Genomic DNA, 20,030 nt, shown 5'->3' with positions numbered 1-20,030 from the left:
ACGTACCTCGTGACTTCTTCTGGGTATCGCTATGGAGACGCTGCCTCCTTTTATAGTGCGGTGGAGCCAACTATCCCGCCCTTTAATCGCGTTCTAATTGCGGCCGCCATTTTCTTGGAGACTATTTGGCAGAGACATGCCTAATAATCCTCTGCTAGTACGAGAAATCCTCTTGTAAATCCTAGGACCGCAAACTTACACATATAAAGGCTATCTACTATAGACTAGCCCCTATATAGCACATCTAATACAATCAACTTTAATAATATTAATATTACATAATTAAAATCCATAAGGAGTATATAAATAAAAACTATATATATACAAAATTATATATATATAAAGAATAAAAGAGACCCCCATTAGACTAAATGAGAGACCCAAAATGCACCCTGGTCTCTCTATCCTATACAATGCCCAGCTCTATATTAAAGGGTAACTCCTATACTACAAACTACACATCATGAAAAATGCATAAAAACGGTAGAATTAATAAAAAACAACTCTCTCTACATACCCTAGATAAGTAAAATAAAATATAAGTACATACTGGTGCAAAATATAGTAAAAAATCTTAAAATAACCATAAAAAATAAATATGCACAGTATACTCCTTTCACTATACAACTAATCAAAAATACATAGGGACTACCTGAGTATGCAGTAACCCCATAATTTACAATAAAAGATCAGTTACAGTCATAGCTTAAAACCTCGACAATCTAATCAATTTAATAATCATTAATAAAGGAATTAAGATCAAACTCTACATTTAGGCCTCTTGGGACTAGCGTTCTCATGTCATGTATCCAGCGTGACTCCGCCTGGCTAAGTTGTTTAATCTTGTTACTGCCTCTCCAGTGCTTTCTATATTTCTCTATACCCCAAAACTGCATTTTGGTGGGGTCCTTATTATGACACTTAGAGAAATGTTTTGAGACATTATGCTTTGGGAATCCCTTTATAATATTTCTTACATGTTCCCCTATCCTCTTCCAAAGCGGTCTTTTAGTCCTCCCAATGTATTGGTAGCCGCACTCGCACTGTAAGCAGTATACCACTCCCATAGTTTTACACGTGATGAAGTCTTTAATATTGTGTTCCTGTCCAGTAGTGTTAACTAAAAACTTTTTCCGTCTACCACTTGTCGTGGTCCTACATCCTACACACTTTTTACATGGGTAAAAACCTTCTTCATTCAGAAAGGTTACTTTATTCATTTTTGGGGGGTCCAATACACTTTTAACCACTCTGGATTTAATAGTAGAGGCTTTTCGATAGATGAACCTGGGATGTTCTGGTAATATTGTTGTTAACATAGGGTCCAACTTCAGGATATTCCAATGTTTATTGAATATCGACTCAATTTTTTTGTGATGGACATTAAAGTCCATAATAATAGGTATATTGTCCTCCTGGGTTGCTTCTCTCTTTTTTTCCCCCAGGAGTAAATCTCTGTCCATATTGCCTACCTCTTTAATTTTTTGTGTTATCATACTTTCTGAGTACCCCTTTTCTATAAATCTAGTTGCCAGTCCTTCTGCTTGTTCCAGGTAATCCTCATATTTTGTACAATTTCTCCTGATTCTTACCATCTGCCCTTTTGGAATATTGTACAGCCAGGGCGGATAATGGCAACTTCCAATTGGAATATATCCATTTCTATCAACGTTTTTAAAGAATGTTTTCGTGATAAATTTGCCTTCTACTATTGCTATATTGATATCCAGGAAGTTGATCTGGTCCTTACTGTGTTCCCATGTAAACTTGATATTTTTATTATTCACATTAAGTTTATCCAAAAACCTCACTAATGATTGTTCCTCTCCTTCCCATATTAATATAACGTCATCGATGAACCTTTTGTAAACTTTCAACTCTTCTGGACGGTTATTGAATACTTCCATTTCTTCCCAACATGACGTAACCTTTCTGAATGAAGAAGGTTTTTACCCATGTAAAAAGTGTGTAGGATGTAGGACCACGATAAGTGGTAGACGGAAAAAGTTTTTAGTTAACACTACTGGACAGGAACACAATATTAAAGACTTCATCACGTGTAAAACTATGGGAGTGGTATACTGCTTACAGTGCGAGTGCGGCTACCAATACATTGGGAGGACTAAAAGACCGCTTTGGAAGAGGATAGGGGAACATGTAAGAAATATTATAAAGGGATTCCCAAAGCATAATGTCTCAAAACATTTCTCTAAGTGTCATAATAAGGACCCCACCAAAATGCAGTTTTGGGGTATAGAGAAATATAGAAAGCACTGGAGAGGCAGTAACAAGATTAAACAACTTAGCCAGGCGGAGTCACGCTGGATACATGACATGAGAACGCTAGTCCCAAGAGGCCTAAATGTAGAGTTTGATCTTAATTCCTTTATTAATGATTATTAAATTGATTAGATTGTCGAGGTTTTAAGCTATGACTGTAACTGATCTTTTATTGTAAATTATGGGGTTACTGCATACTCAGGTAGTCCCTATGTATTTTTGATTAGTTGTATAGTGAAAGGAGTATACTGTGCATATTTATATTTTATGGTTATTTTAAGATTTTTTACTATATTTTGCACCAGTATGTACTTATATTTTATTTTACTTATCTAGGGTATGTAGAGAGAGTTGTTTTTTATTAATTCTACCGTTTTTATGCATTTTTCATGATGTGTAGTTTGTAGTATAGGAGTTACCCTTTAATATAGAGCTGGGCATTGTATAGGATAGAGAGACCAGGGTGCATTTTGGGTCTCTCATTTAGTCTAATGGGGGTCTCTTTTATTCTTTATATATATATAATTTTGTATATATATAGTTTTTATTTATATACTCCTTATGGATTTTAATTATGTAATATTAATATTATTAAAGTTGATTGTATTAGATGTGCTATATAGGGGCTAGTCTATAGTAGATAGCCTTTATATGTGTAAGTTTGCGGTCCTAGGATTTACAAGAGGATTTCTCGTACTAGCAGAGGATTACTAGGCATGTCTCTGCCAAATAGTCTCCAAGAAAATGGCGGCCGCAATTAGAACGCGATTAAAGGGCGGGATAGTTGGCTCCACCGCACTATAAAAGGAGGCAGCGTCTCCATAGCGATACCCAGAAGAAGTCACGAGGTACGTGACGTAACGCGTAGGCAAAACATAGACGCTACTTCCGGTATCCGGAGTGTCGCACTTCCGGTGTGGGACGCCATTTTCCTGGTTATCAGGAAGTCAGTACTAAGAGGTTGCAGTTTACCCTGAGAGGAATACATTGGGACTGTACAAACAGAATGTAAGTCACCTGTTACTACTATTTATTAATAAACCCTATTTGATTGGAAAATACTACACAATGGAGGATCTGTTTTTCTACTCACTGTCTTTGTGAGAGAGAGCTTACAGACAACCGGTGGTGAGGAACCTGGGAGGCATAGCAGTGAAGGAGTGGAGGAGACCTGATAGGAGGAATATCAGGAAGGTGCCATTACCAGGAATCCTGAGGATCCAGGGTGATCCTAAAGGCTTGTGGGCCCCTTGGGGTCGCAGGAAGGAGGTGAGCAGGCATTTCAGCCAAAGTGGATAAGAGTGTGTTGGTTCACGTGTGGCACTACCTATACACACTATGCATGGTTATCAAGAACACTTTAAATAGAAGAATGTTAATGAGAAAAATTGGACATTGAATGAAGTTGAAGTGGCACCGTCACCTGTTACCTATTTGATTTATTTATTGTTTGGAGTGACACTATCACTTTTATTTTTTATCGTCTTATTTATTACTCAGTATTATTAGAGCACGGAGAAGACTTCAGCACTTGTCACATTTATTTTATTATATACTTTATACTGCATATTCTGATATTGTTGGGTTTGTTCGTTCTTAGTGCTATTAGTGGCTTAAGAACACTGTGGAGATTACAGCACTAGTCACATTCATTTAATATTTTTTATGTATTTATGGTATTTATGATATTTCTTAGAGCGCTACACTAATGTATACAGATTTTTACACTAATTAGGTTATTGGTTGGAGTGTCAGCAGCTTACTTATTAGGAGGGGGAACTGTCCATAGAAGCGCAGGAGGATCCATTATCATTTACTTTTTAGCACCTTACCTAAACCTCAAGCAGCTAGTATGGATGTTTTTGGATTTTTAGAGAACAGATCCATCAATTTAGAAGAAGTATTTAGTCAACCCAATGGGGGACCAATGGGAGACCTGGAAACACAATATCGGAAATTAGGCCACCTAATGGAGAAAAAAGTGTCCCTTTGGTGGGACATAGTTACACATGAAAAGTATATAAAAGATCGATTAGTGCCCAGAAGAATTAGATGGGACATACCCATCTGTGATGGATTAACAGATGGAGAGTCAGTTGATGAGTGGTTTAATTTCTTTCACGAAAAGGGTCTTGAACTAGTCATGTTCTTATTAAAAAGGAAACAAAGGAAATTAAGAACTTTAGAGAAACAAATAGGTGAGATAAAAGAAAAAATTCTACCATTTAAAGAGACAGTAGAGATGCAAAACTTAACTAATCGACTCAATAAAGATCTGGAAAGGGTGGATCAAGAGGTGAAGTACAGAAAAACCAAAAAGTATCAGAGAGATCTAAATGATATGAAAAGAAACCAAGTATTTAAATGGCAATCAGAGGAAAATGAGATTGAACTAGCATCGGCTAACACAACCCCAGTCAAAGAAAAAGTGGTAAACAAAAGCGATCCCACACCTACCTATAAGAATCAGGATAGAGATTCAAATCAAGTGCGTTATAACACTCAGAATTATAGAACACCAAAAAACGGATACAAGCCTAAGCAAAATGGAAACGGTGGTTATAGGGGACCCAATAATAAGAAAGGCCCACCTTACAATAATAGACCTTATTATCCTAATAATAGGCCTTATTATCCACCAGGGCCTAACCCTAACAACTATCAGCCCAGACCGTATGTACCTAGACCCTATGGACCAAGATATGAGGGTCCGGATACATATGGACAATGGGACTATCCAAGATTTGAATTTAGGAGTCCCGTATACACCTATAACAGATATGAGCCATTAAGGCAGGAGCCTAGACAAGGGGATTTTTTAGAGAGACACCCAGAAGAGAGGAGCCCAGAGAGAGAAAAGAGGAAAAGCCCAGGAAAAGGAGGGGATGCAGGGCAGGATATAAAAAACAAAAGAAAAAGAGAACAATAGGAGAAGGAGTGTTCAACATCAGTGGCTCCACATTAACGAAAGAGGAACTCATGGCATTAGATAGAGGTTTGAAGTATGCCCCCCCTGCATCCATGAATAAATTTAAAGTATATATTGATGCTCAAAAATTCATTAGGAGACTAAATGTGAAAAAGTATTTTCTGGGATTACCGGGGGCAAAGAATTGTCTAAACAGTGCCCCGAGTAGCAGTTTTATCCATACTGATCTTAGAAATAAATCAGTTTTTAATCCACAGATGAATAATAACAGTCATATTGAAGTTTTTAAAAAACTAGTTAATCAAGATTTAGAGAAATTGAGTGTGCCCACAGTTAAGAAGAACATAGGAGTGGAAATCGGGATCAAGAGGTTGTCTAAACGGGAGGATATTGTCGTGAGACCAGCAGATAAAGGGGGTGGAATAGTGGTGCTGTCAAAAGACTACTATGTTAAAGAACTCTCCACTCAGCTTAATGACATATCCACTTACCAGATTCTAATGAAAGATCCGACAATAGCATATAAAAAGGAATTAATATCATTGGTAAAGAAAGGAGTAGATAAGAAGATCCTAAATAAGAAAGAGTCCAAATATCTAGTACCGGATCTATGTAGGATACCAATAATCTACACTGTCCCGAAAATACACAAAAATATGGAGAACCCACCGGGCAGACCCATTGTAAATGGGATAGAATCAGTATTAGCAAGGATGGGGGAATACATTGATGAATTCCTACAGCCAGTGGTTAAGAATACCAAAGCATATCTGAGGGACACCAAGCATTTGTTACAAATTCTAGATACATATAAAGGTACTAAGGGGACATATATAGCTAGTGCTGATGTCACATCACTTTATACCATTATAGGGCATGATGATGCCATGAAAGCAGTGGATTGGGGACTCAGAGAATACAGTGGTTTGACATGGACCCAAAGGAAATACCTATTAGAATGTCTGGATTTTTCCCTTGATCACAACTATTTTTGGTATAGTGGTACATATTACAAACAAATAAGGGGTGTGGCTATGGGGGCACGATACGCACCAAGTGTGGCAAATATTTTCATGTCATGTTGGGAAGAAATGGAAGTATTCAATAACCGTCCAGAAGAGTTGAAAGTTTACAAAAGGTTCATCGATGACGTTATATTAATATGGGAAGGAGAGGAACAATCATTAGTGAGGTTTTTGGATAAACTTAATGTGAATAATAAAAATATCAAGTTTACATGGGAACACAGTAAGGACCAGATCAACTTCCTGGATATCAATATAGCAATAGTAGAAGGCAAATTTATCACGAAAACATTCTTTAAAAACGTTGATAGAAATGGATATATTCCAATTGGAAGTTGCCATTATCCGCCCTGGCTGTACAATATTCCAAAAGGGCAGATGGTAAGAATCAGGAGAAATTGTACAAAATATGAGGATTACCTGGAACAAGCAGAAGGACTGGCAACTAGATTTATAGAAAAGGGGTACTCAGAAAGTATGATAACACAAAAAATTAAAGAGGTAGGCAATATGGACAGAGATTTACTCCTGGGGGAAAAAAAGAGAGAAGCAACCCAGGAGGACAATATACCTATTATTATGGACTTTAATGTCCATCACAAAAAAATTGAGTCGATATTCAATAAACATTGGAATATCCTGAAGTTGGACCCTATGTTAACAACAATATTACCAGAACATCCCAGGTTCATCTATCGAAAAGCCTCTACTATTAAATCCAGAGTGGTTAAAAGTGTATTGGACCCCCCAAAAATGAATAAAGTAACCTTTCTGAATGAAGAAGGTTTTTACCCATGTAAAAAGTGTGTAGGATGTAGGACCACGACAAGTGGTAGACGGAAAAAGTTTTTAGTTAACACTACTGGACAGGAACACAATATTAAAGACTTCATCACGTGTAAAACTATGGGAGTGGTATACTGCTTACAGTGCGAGTGCGGCTACCAATACATTGGGAGGACTAAAAGACCGCTTTGGAAGAGGATAGGGGAACATGTAAGAAATATTATAAAGGGATTCCCAAAGCATAATGTCTCAAAACATTTCTCTAAGTGTCATAATAAGGACCCCACCAAAATGCAGTTTTGGGGTATAGAGAAATATAGAAAGCACTGGAGAGGCAGTAACAAGATTAAACAACTTAGCCAGGCGGAGTCACGCTGGATACATGACATGAGAACGCTAGTCCCAAGAGGCCTAAATGTAGAGTTTGATCTTAATTCCTTTATTAATGATTATTAAATTGATTAGATTGTCGAGGTTTTAAGCTATGACTGTAACTGATCTTTTATTGTAAATTATGGGGTTACTGCATACTCAGGTAGTCCCTATGTATTTTTGATTAGTTGTATAGTGAAAGGAGTATACTGTGCATATTTATTTTTTATGGTTATTTTAAGATTTTTTACTATATTTTGCACCAGTATGTACTTATATTTTATTTTACTTATCTAGGGTATGTAGAGAGAGTTGTTTTTTATTAATTCTACCGTTTTTATGCATTTTTCATGATGTGTAGTTTGTAGTATAGGAGTTACCCTTTAATATAGAGCTGGGCATTGTATAGGATAGAGAGACCAGGGTGCATTTTGGGTCTCTCATTTAGTCTAATGGGGGTCTCTTTTATTCTTTATATATATATAAGTTTGTATATATATAGTTTTTATTTATATACTCCTTATGGATTTTAATTATGTAATATTAATATTATTAAAGTTGATTGTATTAGATGTGCTATATAGGGGCTAGTCTATAGTAGATAGCCTTTATATGTGTAAGTTTGCGGTCCTAGGATTTACAAGAGGATTTCTCGTACTAGCAGAGGATTACTAGGCATGTCTCTGCCAAATAGTCTCCAAGAAAATGGCGGCCGCAATTAGAACGCGATTAAAGGGCGGGATAGTTGGCTCCACCGCACTATAAAAGGAGGCAGCGTCTCCATAGCGATACCCAGAAGAAGTCACGAGGTACGTGACGTAACGCGTAGGCAAAACATAGACGCTACTTCCGGTATCCGGAGTGTCGCACTTCCGGTGTGGGACGCCATTTTCCTGGTTATCAGGAAGTCAGTACTAAGAGGTTGCAGTTTACCCTGAGAGGAATACATTGGGACTGTACAAACAGAATGTAAGTCACCTGTTACTACTATTTATTAATAAACCCTATTTGATTGGAAAATACTACACAATGGAGGATCTGTTTTTCTACTCACTGTCTTTGTGAGAGAGAGCTTACAGACAACCGGTGGTGAGGAACCTGGGAGGCATAGCAGTGAAGGAGTGGAGGAGACCTGATAGGAGGAATATCAGGAAGGTGCCATTACCAGGAATCCTGAGGATCCAGGGTGATCCTAAAGGCTTGTGGGCCCCTTGGGGTCGCAGGAAGGAGGTGAGCAGGCATTTCAGCCAAAGTGGATAAGAGTGTGTTGGTTCACGTGTGGCACTACCTATACACACTATGCATGGTTATCAAGAACACTTTAAATAGAAGAATGTTAATGAGAAAAATTGGACATTGAATGAAGTTGAAGTGGCACCGTCACCTGTTACCTATTTGATTTATTTATTGTTTGGAGTGACACTATCACTTTTATTTTTTATCGTCTTATTTATTACTCAGTATTATTAGAGCACGGAGAAGACTTCAGCACTTGTCACATTTATTTTATTATATACTTTATACTGCATATTCTGATATTGTTGGGTTTGTTCGTTCTTAGTGCTATTAGTGGCTTAAGAACACTGTGGAGATTACAGCACTAGTCACATTCATTTAATATTTAATATTTTTTATGTATTTATGGTATTTATGATATTTCTTAGAGCGCTACACTAATGTATACAGATTTTTACACTAATTAGGTTATTGGTTGGAGTGTCAGCAGCTTACTTATTAGGAGGGGGAACTGTCCATAGAAGCGCAGGAGGATCCATTATCATTTGCATTATCCCTATTATAAGCATATAAGCAGATACAGTTACCACGTGGAGAGAAGCATAACCCTAAGCCTATACAAGGCAATGTGGGTAAAAAATTGAATGAAAAAAAAATCTGCTTATATGCATAGCATGTGATATTATATACCTATGGTACAATTTTTTGAAAACACCTCCTACAGGGAGTGTAACCAATGTGCGGTGCTGCAAATACTTTAGACTATGGTTGTCATAGCCTTTGCAGCACATATATATCCAGACCGGTCTTGGTGTGATTTTAATGGTTTTAGGTCTGTGTGTATTGTCTCATACTGAGGTGATGGTAAACCAGGGCGATTGCCCGATTGTCAATCATTAATGTGTAATAAAGCATAATTTTTGGAAATTTTTCTGAGTATCGCATTCTGTCCATAATGTAGCCGCTTTCTTGTGAATCTCTTTTCACAAATCTCTTTTTTGGTCTAAGGTTACTTTCACCCTGATAAAAGGACAGCAATATAGGTGTCATTACAATGTCTGTTATTAAAAGGGGAACACAGGCTATGCATTCCACTGGCACGTCTAGCAGCTTCCAACTAATTACTGTTTGGGCAAAACACTCTTTTGACTAAATAAATATAGATAGCGCCAAACAAAAAATAAAGAAATAATAAACCCTAATTAACCACAAAACCAGCTGCAAAGTCTAACCTTTGTGAAGGTGCATACAAATGCAGAAAAATAAGACTGCGCTAGTACTAAATATAAAAACACAAAATATATATATACTGTGACATAGACAAAAAAATTATAAAATCTAAAACATATCAATCCCAAAGAAATATTCTTAAAGTCCCAAAATATAAGTCACTTATAGAAAGTCCCAAAAAATATGTGATAGTAGAAAAAAAAAAAAAGATGAAATTGAAAAATTCCTTTTTGAAATAAAATCCACCAAGTGAATCCACCACCAAATGAACTGAATAAACTCACCAGAGCAATATGCTGATTAAATTATAAACCAGCATAAGCGCTTTTTTGCTCTGGGAGCAACGATCTGAAGACAATTGAAGCAAAGCTTTGGCTTGGAAGAAACGATTTCCTGGAACAAAACTCTGCAGGAGACTCTGAAGATCCACTTTATTCACATCCTATTTTGTTTAAGAGGTATTGGAATGGCCACTCGGAATAAAAAAAGAAGCTCATGGTGCAGTACTTCTTAAAAACACTGCTTTAATATAGACAAAAACACACTTACAAAAAACGGTGCCCAAGCGACACCAGCATGATGAGCACAGACAGATGCCAAGGAATAGATCCAACCACAAAACATATGCGCTCCGTGAGGACGGTGAATGACGAAACACGTAGGGCGGGGCTTGAGTGGTGTGACGTCAGCGCTCCTAGCATCGCAAGAGCGCATATGTTTTGTGGTTGGATCTTTTTTCACACAAATAGAGCTTTCTTTTGGTGGTATTTAATCACCACTGAGTTTTTTATTTTTTGTTAAATAAAACAAAAAACACCTTAAACTTTTGAAAAAAACAAAACGCACTTTTCTTCGTTTCTGTTATAAAATTTTGCAAATAAATAACATTTCTTCTTAAATTTAAGTTAAAATGCATTCTGCTACATTTCTTTGGTGAAAATAATAAAAATAAAAATAATAATAATTTAATTTGTATTTTTTCTTCACTTTTTTCTTTTTTTACTATTTTTTTTCAAACACACTGTGATCAAAGCAATACAATGTTACCATAGTAACATTGAGCTACTCTGGGCAAGTGATCAGGATTTTTTTTTTTTAACATTATGATTGCTAATACCAATGTATTTCATTGATATTTGCAATCATTGTTACTGAATGAAACTGATTCAGTCTTTTGTTGTGATTAGCTGTGATTGGGCAAAGCTGATCATATGATACAGATGGGCGGTGAATGGCCCTGTCTAACATGTGACTGCTTTGATCAATCACAGCTAACAACGTAATTGTATACAATGGATGGCATGGCAGGGCGCGTGGGCGGCTTGTTTTGACAGGACGTCATATGGCAAGTGTCCCGCCCGGCTGAGGCAGCAGCCAAAGGTCTGCACATGCTGCCGCAGGAATAACACCCCTTGTTGCTTTTGGTAGGTGCTACAACCTGTCAGCCAAGATCCATTCAAGTAAATGGGACACTCTGCAAGTGCCCTGCAACTGCATGCTTCTGCAGGGTCCAAGGGCCTAAATCAGGTGGTGAGAAAGCAACACACTGCTTCCTGTCCCAGACCATGATCTACCAGTCAGCTGGCCAAGATCTACTGGTTGCTGACCCCCGCGCTATACCCTCTTAACCACTTGCCGTCTGGCAGCTGGACGGTGGCAGTCCAGGGGTGGGTTGGTGTTCACAAATGGTGCCTGCCATTATGGACTGTGCGCGCTCCCTGGGAGCGCGTAGCACCGCGATCCGGAGCCTGCTGTGTCCTCTGGACATGGTGGAACACCGATCATCGTACGGGACCTCTGCGCGAGGTCCCAATCATGTGATCACTGATTGGCCAATCAGTGATCATATGCAGAGTAGTAAGCAAGATGTCACTTCTGACATCATTGCTTACTACGTGTGAAATCTGTTAATGATCACAGAGGTCACATGGTACAAGGCTATTCACAACAGCCTTTTACCATGTGACAAGCTGTGACCAATCACAGCTCACACAGTAGTTCTCAATGGCTGCAAGAATGCAGCCAGAGAGAAGGAGACATGATTGGTTTACGGCCTTTATGGGTGTAAAAGCAATCAGTGTGAAAAAAAAACAAAAAAATCTTCATCACCCCCTACATGTAGTACAGTGTCACCATGGTGACATTGTACTGCTAGGGTGACAGTATGTAAAAAAAAAAAATAAATAAATAAAAAAAATAAAAATAAAAATGTAAAAAAAATAAAAAAAATTATAATTTTTGGTTATAAACTAATTTGGGTTATTTTTTTATTTACTAAAAAGATAACTGAATACATTTTGGCCAAGAATTATGATGAAAAATTTTATAAGAAAAACACTTTTTTTCAATATTTTTGGACTTTTTCATTTATATAGCAAAAAAAATAAAAATCCCAGTGGTGAATAAATACCACCAAAATAAAGCTTTATCTGTCTAAAAAAAAAATGCTAAAAAATTCATATGGGTACAGTGTTGCATGAGCGCGCAATTGTCATTCAAAGTGTGATAGCGCTGAAAGTTGAAAATTGGCCTGGAAAGGAAGGGGGTCAAAGTGTCTGGACTGGAAGTGGTTAATGAAATATAAAGATTTAGCATAAGCAGTATACTGCATGTAGACATATCATGCACTGCATTTGTAATCTTGATAGGGACTAATATTCTTGACAAGGGGCTATCCATTAAAGTATTGACATTTGGCAACTATATTATATATTCATTGGTGCACATCCTTCTCCTTATCTGGAAAACAACATGCTTTCATTAGGATCTTTGAGCCTATCCTGGCTATGCAAATATTGCCCAAAAGGTCAATGGTGGAAACTCACAAACACAATTTGTCGTTAGCATTTGTGAATTTGTGTCACAGACAAAAGATACATACTTGTATAATATTTAAAAAATATAAATATATGGCATTATACTATATTGACAATTGTCAGCACCATGTTGCCCTTTCCGTGCAGAAGACTCAGATAGCACAGTCCAGTGGTTCACTGATAGGAAAGTGTTATTTTTGTGTTTTTTCGTATCTTGAAGAGTTTGCTGCACTATTACTGATTTCCAGCTGTCTATTAGTCATCTGAAATTTGGGCATTTTAATACCCAATCTGTTGAAATATTTAATCATACAATCTTGTTATCGTCCTATAGTTTACATTCACTCATTTTTTTTTCTCTGATGGCATACCTTTAGTACATAACATACATATTTGTTATTCACCAATATTCTTACAGTATAAAGACTATTCCTGTACTTCGACAGTCTAACTTCCTGAGTTATGTGTTTCCTGCTTCAGTTAAATATATTTCCTGCATTCTTAAACCAAGCATCCTGAGCAGTAAACACAATTCCTTACAGCTGTAACAGGTAAAATACCCACACTGTTGCTGCACTCTTTTTGATTTCTGAGGAATTCTGTGTGTATCTGTAAAGTAGGGTATGTACGAAATTCTGTAATATACAGTACAGGCATAATGGTGATTTATTAAATGCATGGCTTACAGTACACATTCAAAGGCATCAAGCACACAATGGGATTGATTGACTATTAAAGTAGTATAAACTGTTCACTGGAAAGTATAATTTCACTTTGCAAATGCAATGTTAGTAAATGGGGGAATCTCACTTGGAATACCTAGTCATGTGCAAGGGAAATAACAAAAAGGAGTTTTGCTATCACCTTACTGGGCATTCAAAGTGAACACAGACCTACCTTCTTCACTAGCATTCACTTTGCAAAATGAACATATACATTCCAAAGTGAGCATTCATTTTCTAATTGCAGAGCATGTATTTCTTTGGTAAATGAACTCCACTGTCTCTTGGTCAGATATTTATTTATCTTAGCTCTGACTCTTTTTTTAACATTGTCAGATATCAGTACGGAAGCAAATGAACCATCTTTTTTCACAGCCGCACCTGCTTACGAATAATTACATTTTGCAAGATTCCAGCTACTTATTTTCTGACAAGTTGGCTACACATTGGGGAGGCCATCAAAACTGAAGCTTTTAATATTTATGTCCAAAGCTTGTTTATCTAGCTTGCAGGTCATGTGTAAGAAGTTACAACATCACTCATGCGTCTGAGGTGTGGAAAGATTGGCATATACCAAAGTTTACCAATATGTGGTCTGCAGACTAATGGCAGTCTGAAAGTTTGGGTTAAGCGGTGAAGAGTGGAATTGCCTTTTGGTACCAGATGTTAGGCCACTTGCTTATCGCTATTGCCATCTTGTATACTAAGGGGGAGATTTACTAAAACTGGAGAGTGCAAAATCTGGTACAGCTGTGCATTGCAGCCAATCAGATTCTAACTTCAGCCTGTTTAACCACCTCCTGCCCGCCATATAAGGAAATGACGGGTGCAAGGTGGTTCTCTCGTTCTGGGAGGACGTCACATGACGTCTTCCTATTCTAACCGCGCATGCGCGGTTCCGGGAGCGTGCAGCGGTGTGCTGTGTCCCTTGTACACAGCGGATCACCGATCAATGGAAAGAGCCGAAGATTTCGGCTCGGTCATGTGATCAGCTGTGTCCAATCACAGCTAATCTCATGTAAATAGGGAAATGCCAGTAATCGGCATTCCTCGGAGGGGACATGTACACTGATCATCAGGCCACCTGTCAGTGTCCATCAATGCCAGCTGTCAGTGCTCATCAGTGCCACCTGCCAGTGCCCATCAGTGCCACATCAATGCCACATATCAGTGCCAATCAGTGCACATCGATGTCACATATCAGTGCTCATCTGAGCTGCCTTTCAGTGTCACCTATCAGTGCCAGTCAGTGCCACCTATTAATGCCAGTCAGTGCCACCTATCAGTGCTGCCAATCAGTCCCACCTTATAGTGCCAGTTAGTGCCGCCTATCAGTGCTAGTCAGTGCCGCCTATCAGTGCCAGCCAGTGCCACCTATCAGTGCCATATATGAGTGCTGCCTTTCAGTGCCCATCAGTGATGCCTGTCAATGCCCATCAGTGCCACCTATCAGTGCCTCCTCATCAGTGCCCATCAGTGCCACCTATCAGTGCCTCCTCATCAGTGCCCATCAGTGTCACCTATCAGTGCCTCCTATCAGTGCCCATCACTGCAGCCTCATTAGCGCATATCAGTGATGGAGAAAAATCACTTATTTACAAAATTTTAAAACAAAAACTAAGAAAAAAACTTTTTTTTTCAAAATTTTCAGTTGTTTTTGGTTTGTATAGCAAAAAATAAAAAACCCAGAGGTGATTAAATACCACCAAAAGAAAGCTCTGTCTAAAAAAATGATAAAAATTTCATATGGGTACAGTGTTGCATGACCGCGCAATTGTCATTCAAAGTGTGACAGCGCTGAAAGCTGAAAATTGGCCTGGGCAGGAAGGGGGAATAAGTGCCCAGTAGGCAAGTGGTTAATTAAGATTAAAAAAAAAAAAAAAAAAAAAAAAAGGAAAAAAACCTAGAAGCTGATAGGTTTCTGTGCAGAGCTACACAGATTTTGCACTCTCCAGTTTTAGTAAATCAACCCCCAAGTATCCATGGTACCAAGCTCCAGATATCATTCTACCATGCCTTTGTGAAACTTGGACAAACAAAATGTTGGACAATGATATCACATGTGGGGAATGTAAATGTCTGAGAAGGAAAATCTGTTACATATACAGGTGAAAGCATATCGATACAGAAAGCAAACAGACTAGGAAAAAAAAGCAATATACAGAAAAAGTTGAGAAATGGAAGGGAGGAAAACTTCAGATAAAAACAGTATTAAAAGCAGGATAAAACATTAACATTTTCCATTAAAATAACACTGATATTTACACTACAAAAGTATTGAGACTCCCCTCCAAATCATTGGATTCAGGTGTTCCCATCACCTCCATGGCCACAGGTGTATAAAATCAAGCACCTAGGCACGCAGACTGCTTCTACAAACATTTTTTATATAATGGGTCGCTCTCAGGAGCTCAGTGAATTGAAGGGTCAGTGCACAGTGCACAGAAGTCCCCGACTGTCTGCAGAGTCAATAGCTAAACGCCTCCAAACTTTCTGTGACCTTAAGATTAGCACAAAAACAGTGCGTAGAAAAATTCATGGAATGGGCTTCCGTGGCTGAGCAGCTGCTTCCAAGCCTTGCATCACCAAGTGCAATGCAAAGTGTCGGATGCAGTGGTGTAAGGCACACTGCCATTGGACTGTAGAGCAGTGGAGATGTGCTCTCTGGAGTGACAACTCACCACTTCTCTGTCTGGCAATCTGATGGATGTGTCTGGATTTGAAAGTTGCCAGGAGAATGGTACTTGCCTGACTGCATCGTGCTAAGTGTAAAGTTTGGTGGAGGGGAGGATTTTGGTGTGGGATTGTTTTTCAGGGGTTGGGCTTGGCCCCTTTGTTCCAGTGAAGGGAATTCATAAGCCGTCAGCATACTAAGATATTTTGGACAATTTCATGCTCTCAACTTTGTGGGAACAGTTTGGGAATGGCCCCTTCCTGTTCCAACATGATTGCACACCAGTGCACAAAGTAAGGTCTATAAAGACATGCATGAGTAAATTTGGGGTGGAGGAACTTGACTGGCCTGCACGGAGTCCTGACCTCAACCCAATAGATACACTCCTAAACCTTGTGAACAGCCTTCCCAGAAGAGTTGTTATAGCTGCAAAGGGTGGGCCAACTCAATATTGAACCCTACGGATTATGACTGGCATGTCATTAAAGTTCATGTGCGTGTAAAGGCAGGCGTCCCAATACTTTTGGCAATGTAGCGTAGTTGTGTTCAGTAGGATATTAATAGGTAATAATTGTATGCCTACAATTCACAGTGTGCTACAGATTAAAAACAATGAAAAACACTGATATATATACGGGTCAATTTTCTCTGGATATAATTATTTTCCATTTTTTGGACCAGAAAACTGTTGAAATACTTAAAAATGTGTGAAATGAGATAAGCATTAACTAGATAAATAAAAACACAATCAGTTTTTTTTGTAAAACCACTTCTGGTTATTGTCTTCTCCATTACAATCTTTTATCTCACCTGCAGCCTCTTGACAATGTGGCTTACTTCTGCTTCCACCTCACTTTCACTGTTAGCAACTGGCCACAGAGACAGTCTTCCTGCCCGTCCATAGTAAAGGTCCAGTCCCCCTTTGTTGCAGTATGTCCACCCAAGTACATCACGGCATGAGCAGTGGAAGCATACAGTTCCCTCGCGCTCCTTTTTTGGATCTACTAAAACTACCATCTCAGAGGATATTCCCAGCATATAGGTACCTTCAGGAATACACACACTTGTTGCTTTAACTGTCCACACAAGAGCGCCAGAACTGTGGAATTCAGGAGGAACACTGTATGCCCAGCGAGTTCCTTTCCCGCTTTTATCTCCAGGGCCTGTGCTACCAGCTCTGTCCCTTTTCTTAGAAAGGCCCAAGATGGCTAATTTGGAGGAGCAAGAATCCAAGGTAGTTGTGGTGACATGATCACGAGCCAAGTCTCTTAAGTACTCTTCTCTTGTTCGTGTGGCCATCGCCAAAAACTTGCCACCACGCTCAGCTGCATTTTCACCATTTATGGCTTTGGAGAGAAGAAAATCTCTAAGTTCAGGTGACCTACGGAACAAAGTTGGAGGCAAAGGCGGTCCAAAAGGTGGTGTGTCAGCCGTACGAGTCACAGCAACACTGTAGATGGTGTGATCAGTACATGGATTGTGAGTTCTCACCACAATAAATACATGCTGAAAATGGGAGCGTATGGTCTGTGGAGTGAAGGGGAGGGCACCTGGTTCTTGGAAAACAATTGTCACAATGTCATTACCAATATGCCTCTTCCGAAGAAGCTGGAAAATCAAAATGACATCAGTATAGATTAAACAATGACTATCTTACCATACAAAATGCAACAGTATAAAAAAATAGTTTTAGAACTTTAAAGTGACAACAAACAATAACACTACTCTTCAAAGTTATCCATACACATCCCTTAGGTAATGGCATTTGAACAATTTTTCATGAGATATGTCCTGTTTTTTTCAGCCTGTCTGTACTGCCTGCACACCCTTCGAAAGCTCTTCTGTTCTCCCTTGCTTCTCTTGCTTTGGAAAGAGCGGTGCACATTAGTTGTAATAATGTGCACTGCTCTATGAATACTGCATAGCACCCTCTGAAATTAATTATTTTTGGTTAAAAGGTGAACATATCCTTTAATTTGACAATTAATGAATCACTTTAGGGATGTAAACAAAAAATTAGAAATTTCCATTTTGGGCATTTGCTTTTATAATAGTTTTTTCTTTCAAGCATTTCCCTCTGTTAATTTTTTGCTATAATCAATGTACACTTGAAAACACCAAACGCTCCTAAACGCCGCATTTATGTGTGCCAAGCTTTTTTTCTGCCCAAAAGCACGTTTGGAAAAAGTGATTCTTATGGGGTTTTTTTCTGCCTGAAAACGCTCCTCTGCAAATATGCCTGTACTGTATATGCCCCAATGTGCATGGGCAAATAGGCTAACAGAGTTGCTTATACAGGCTGAAAAAAAAATTCCAAAAGCCTCACTATCAGCAGCATTTTTTATGCCCAGTGTGCTTGGACCCTTAAAAGAGAAGTACAGTTATGGACTTACAGCTAATTGCCTGTGTGCTTACATAGCTTTCCTTTTGTTTAAGTAAACTTTAAATTTATCTTTTCTAAATATGCCTTGCAAAGCTACCTGTGCTAAAAGTTGCCAATTAACTCTCAGCAGGTTTTTACAAGTATCCAGTTGCTATTTGCTGTTAAAGAGTATGTAAACCCAACATTTCATATTCCTGCTATGTGTCTGCTGTACCATGTACTTGTATGAAAAAAGTATCCTGTTAATTTGTATTGCTTCCTTTGTGTGAAATCCCTGGTGTTCCTGCCAGTCCCTCTGCTTTTCTATTAAAAATTGACCACACTAGGAGAGGCAGGAGAGCACAGCGTGGTCAGTTCTCTAGCTGTGCTGGGAACTCAGTGTGCTCTCGTCCAATGATCAGATTTCTGCTGACATGCTTCCCCCTGGAGCAGCCATTCATTGGGAAGTTAAGTGTTCTTTTGTTTCTCCTTCCCCCAACTCTCTGTTCTCAGCTGCATAATGACCTTAGAGGGTATGTGATCACTTATAAAACAGGGGAAAAAAAAGGTATTTATATACTGCTTCTGAAATGCTAGTTTTATGGCTGCCATGCTGATTCAATGGTTTTTTAATACTCTCTAATATTAACCTGGAATTAACCTGATATTAACTTGGAATAACTGTGTAGAATGTGTGGAGTAGGAGTATTGCACTCACAACGGCTTTCTAAATTGTATATTTTTCCAAGTCCATGACTAAAAAAGTACTGAAACCGAAGACAACCAGGCAACAAATACTCCTAAACGTAAGTCAGCAATGGCAGCCCCCATACTACTAACAGTACAGATTTCCCTTACTGTTGCACATGTATTATTGAATGTCATGCTTTGCCTGGAATTCTCTTTTAAAACAACATACCTGGCATACATGATATACTCATTACAATGCTAGTTAAATAAAAAATAACCACTCCATCAAGTATTTAAATTCTTTTTTACACGCAATAAGACAAAACCTTAAATTCAAGCTCCAGACAAAATTTTTTACATTTTTGGATAAAGTGGGGAAAGGTTACAAAGAGCGTTTTAGATTTTGTTATTTTTTCTTCCTTGTTGGGGATATTTTCCTGGACTTGTCCTTGAGATAACCTCAAACCTTAAATCTCAACCTGTCACACAGGGTGTCACTGAGAAGGGTGTGTTTATTTTTCTGTGTCTCTATTGGAAAGATTCCTCCTCATTTGCTGTCACCACTGTTGAAAGGAAGTATCTGGAAAAGGGGCACAGACAGCAATTAAAACTCAATGGAGATTTTAACCGTACCCCACTATCCAAAGCTTTCAAAATAAGATTTCGCTGGAGTTGGATTTTAAAATGATGTCATGGCGTTTATACACTCCTAAAAAAACATGTTTTCACTCATCCAGCAAAGTGCTCAGGTAATGACATTTAAAAAAGTGCCATAATATTTGCATGTGACCTAGTAACTGGAAGAAAAAATAGCTCCATTAAGCTCCACTTCCAACAAACTCCTGGGTGACTGTGGGACAATGTATTTGCTTGTGCCACAAAGGCAGCTGGATCATTTCCCAGAACCA

The 20,030-nt window shown here is 38.4% G+C and overlaps 1 protein-coding gene across 4 annotated transcripts in view; it reads right to left on the bottom strand.

Moving 5' to 3' along the window:
* The window catches only part of SIPA1 (signal-induced proliferation-associated 1), a 151,538-nt gene that overhangs the window by 45,252 nt on the left and 86,256 nt on the right, over positions 1–20,030 (bottom strand). For all 4 annotated transcript variants that reach the window (XM_089656543.1, XM_089656542.1, XM_089656544.1 and 1 more), the window contains exon 7: positions 16,881–17,678. In XM_089656543.1, the coding sequence (XP_089512669.1) occupies positions 16,881–17,678 (798 nt within the window). The remainder of the gene's footprint in view (positions 1–16,880; positions 17,679–20,030) is intronic.

The sequence above is a fragment of the Staurois parvus genome, unplaced genomic scaffold, assembly GCF_062004578.1.
Source record: "Staurois parvus isolate SC_StPar_1 unplaced genomic scaffold, SC_StPar_1.0 ptg000916l, whole genome shotgun sequence".
In the NCBI taxonomy this organism is placed as follows: Eukaryota; Metazoa; Chordata; class Amphibia; order Anura; family Ranidae; genus Staurois; species Staurois parvus.
Note: the sequence above shows the minus strand (reverse complement) of the source record. Positions and strands in the feature narration are given on the sequence as shown.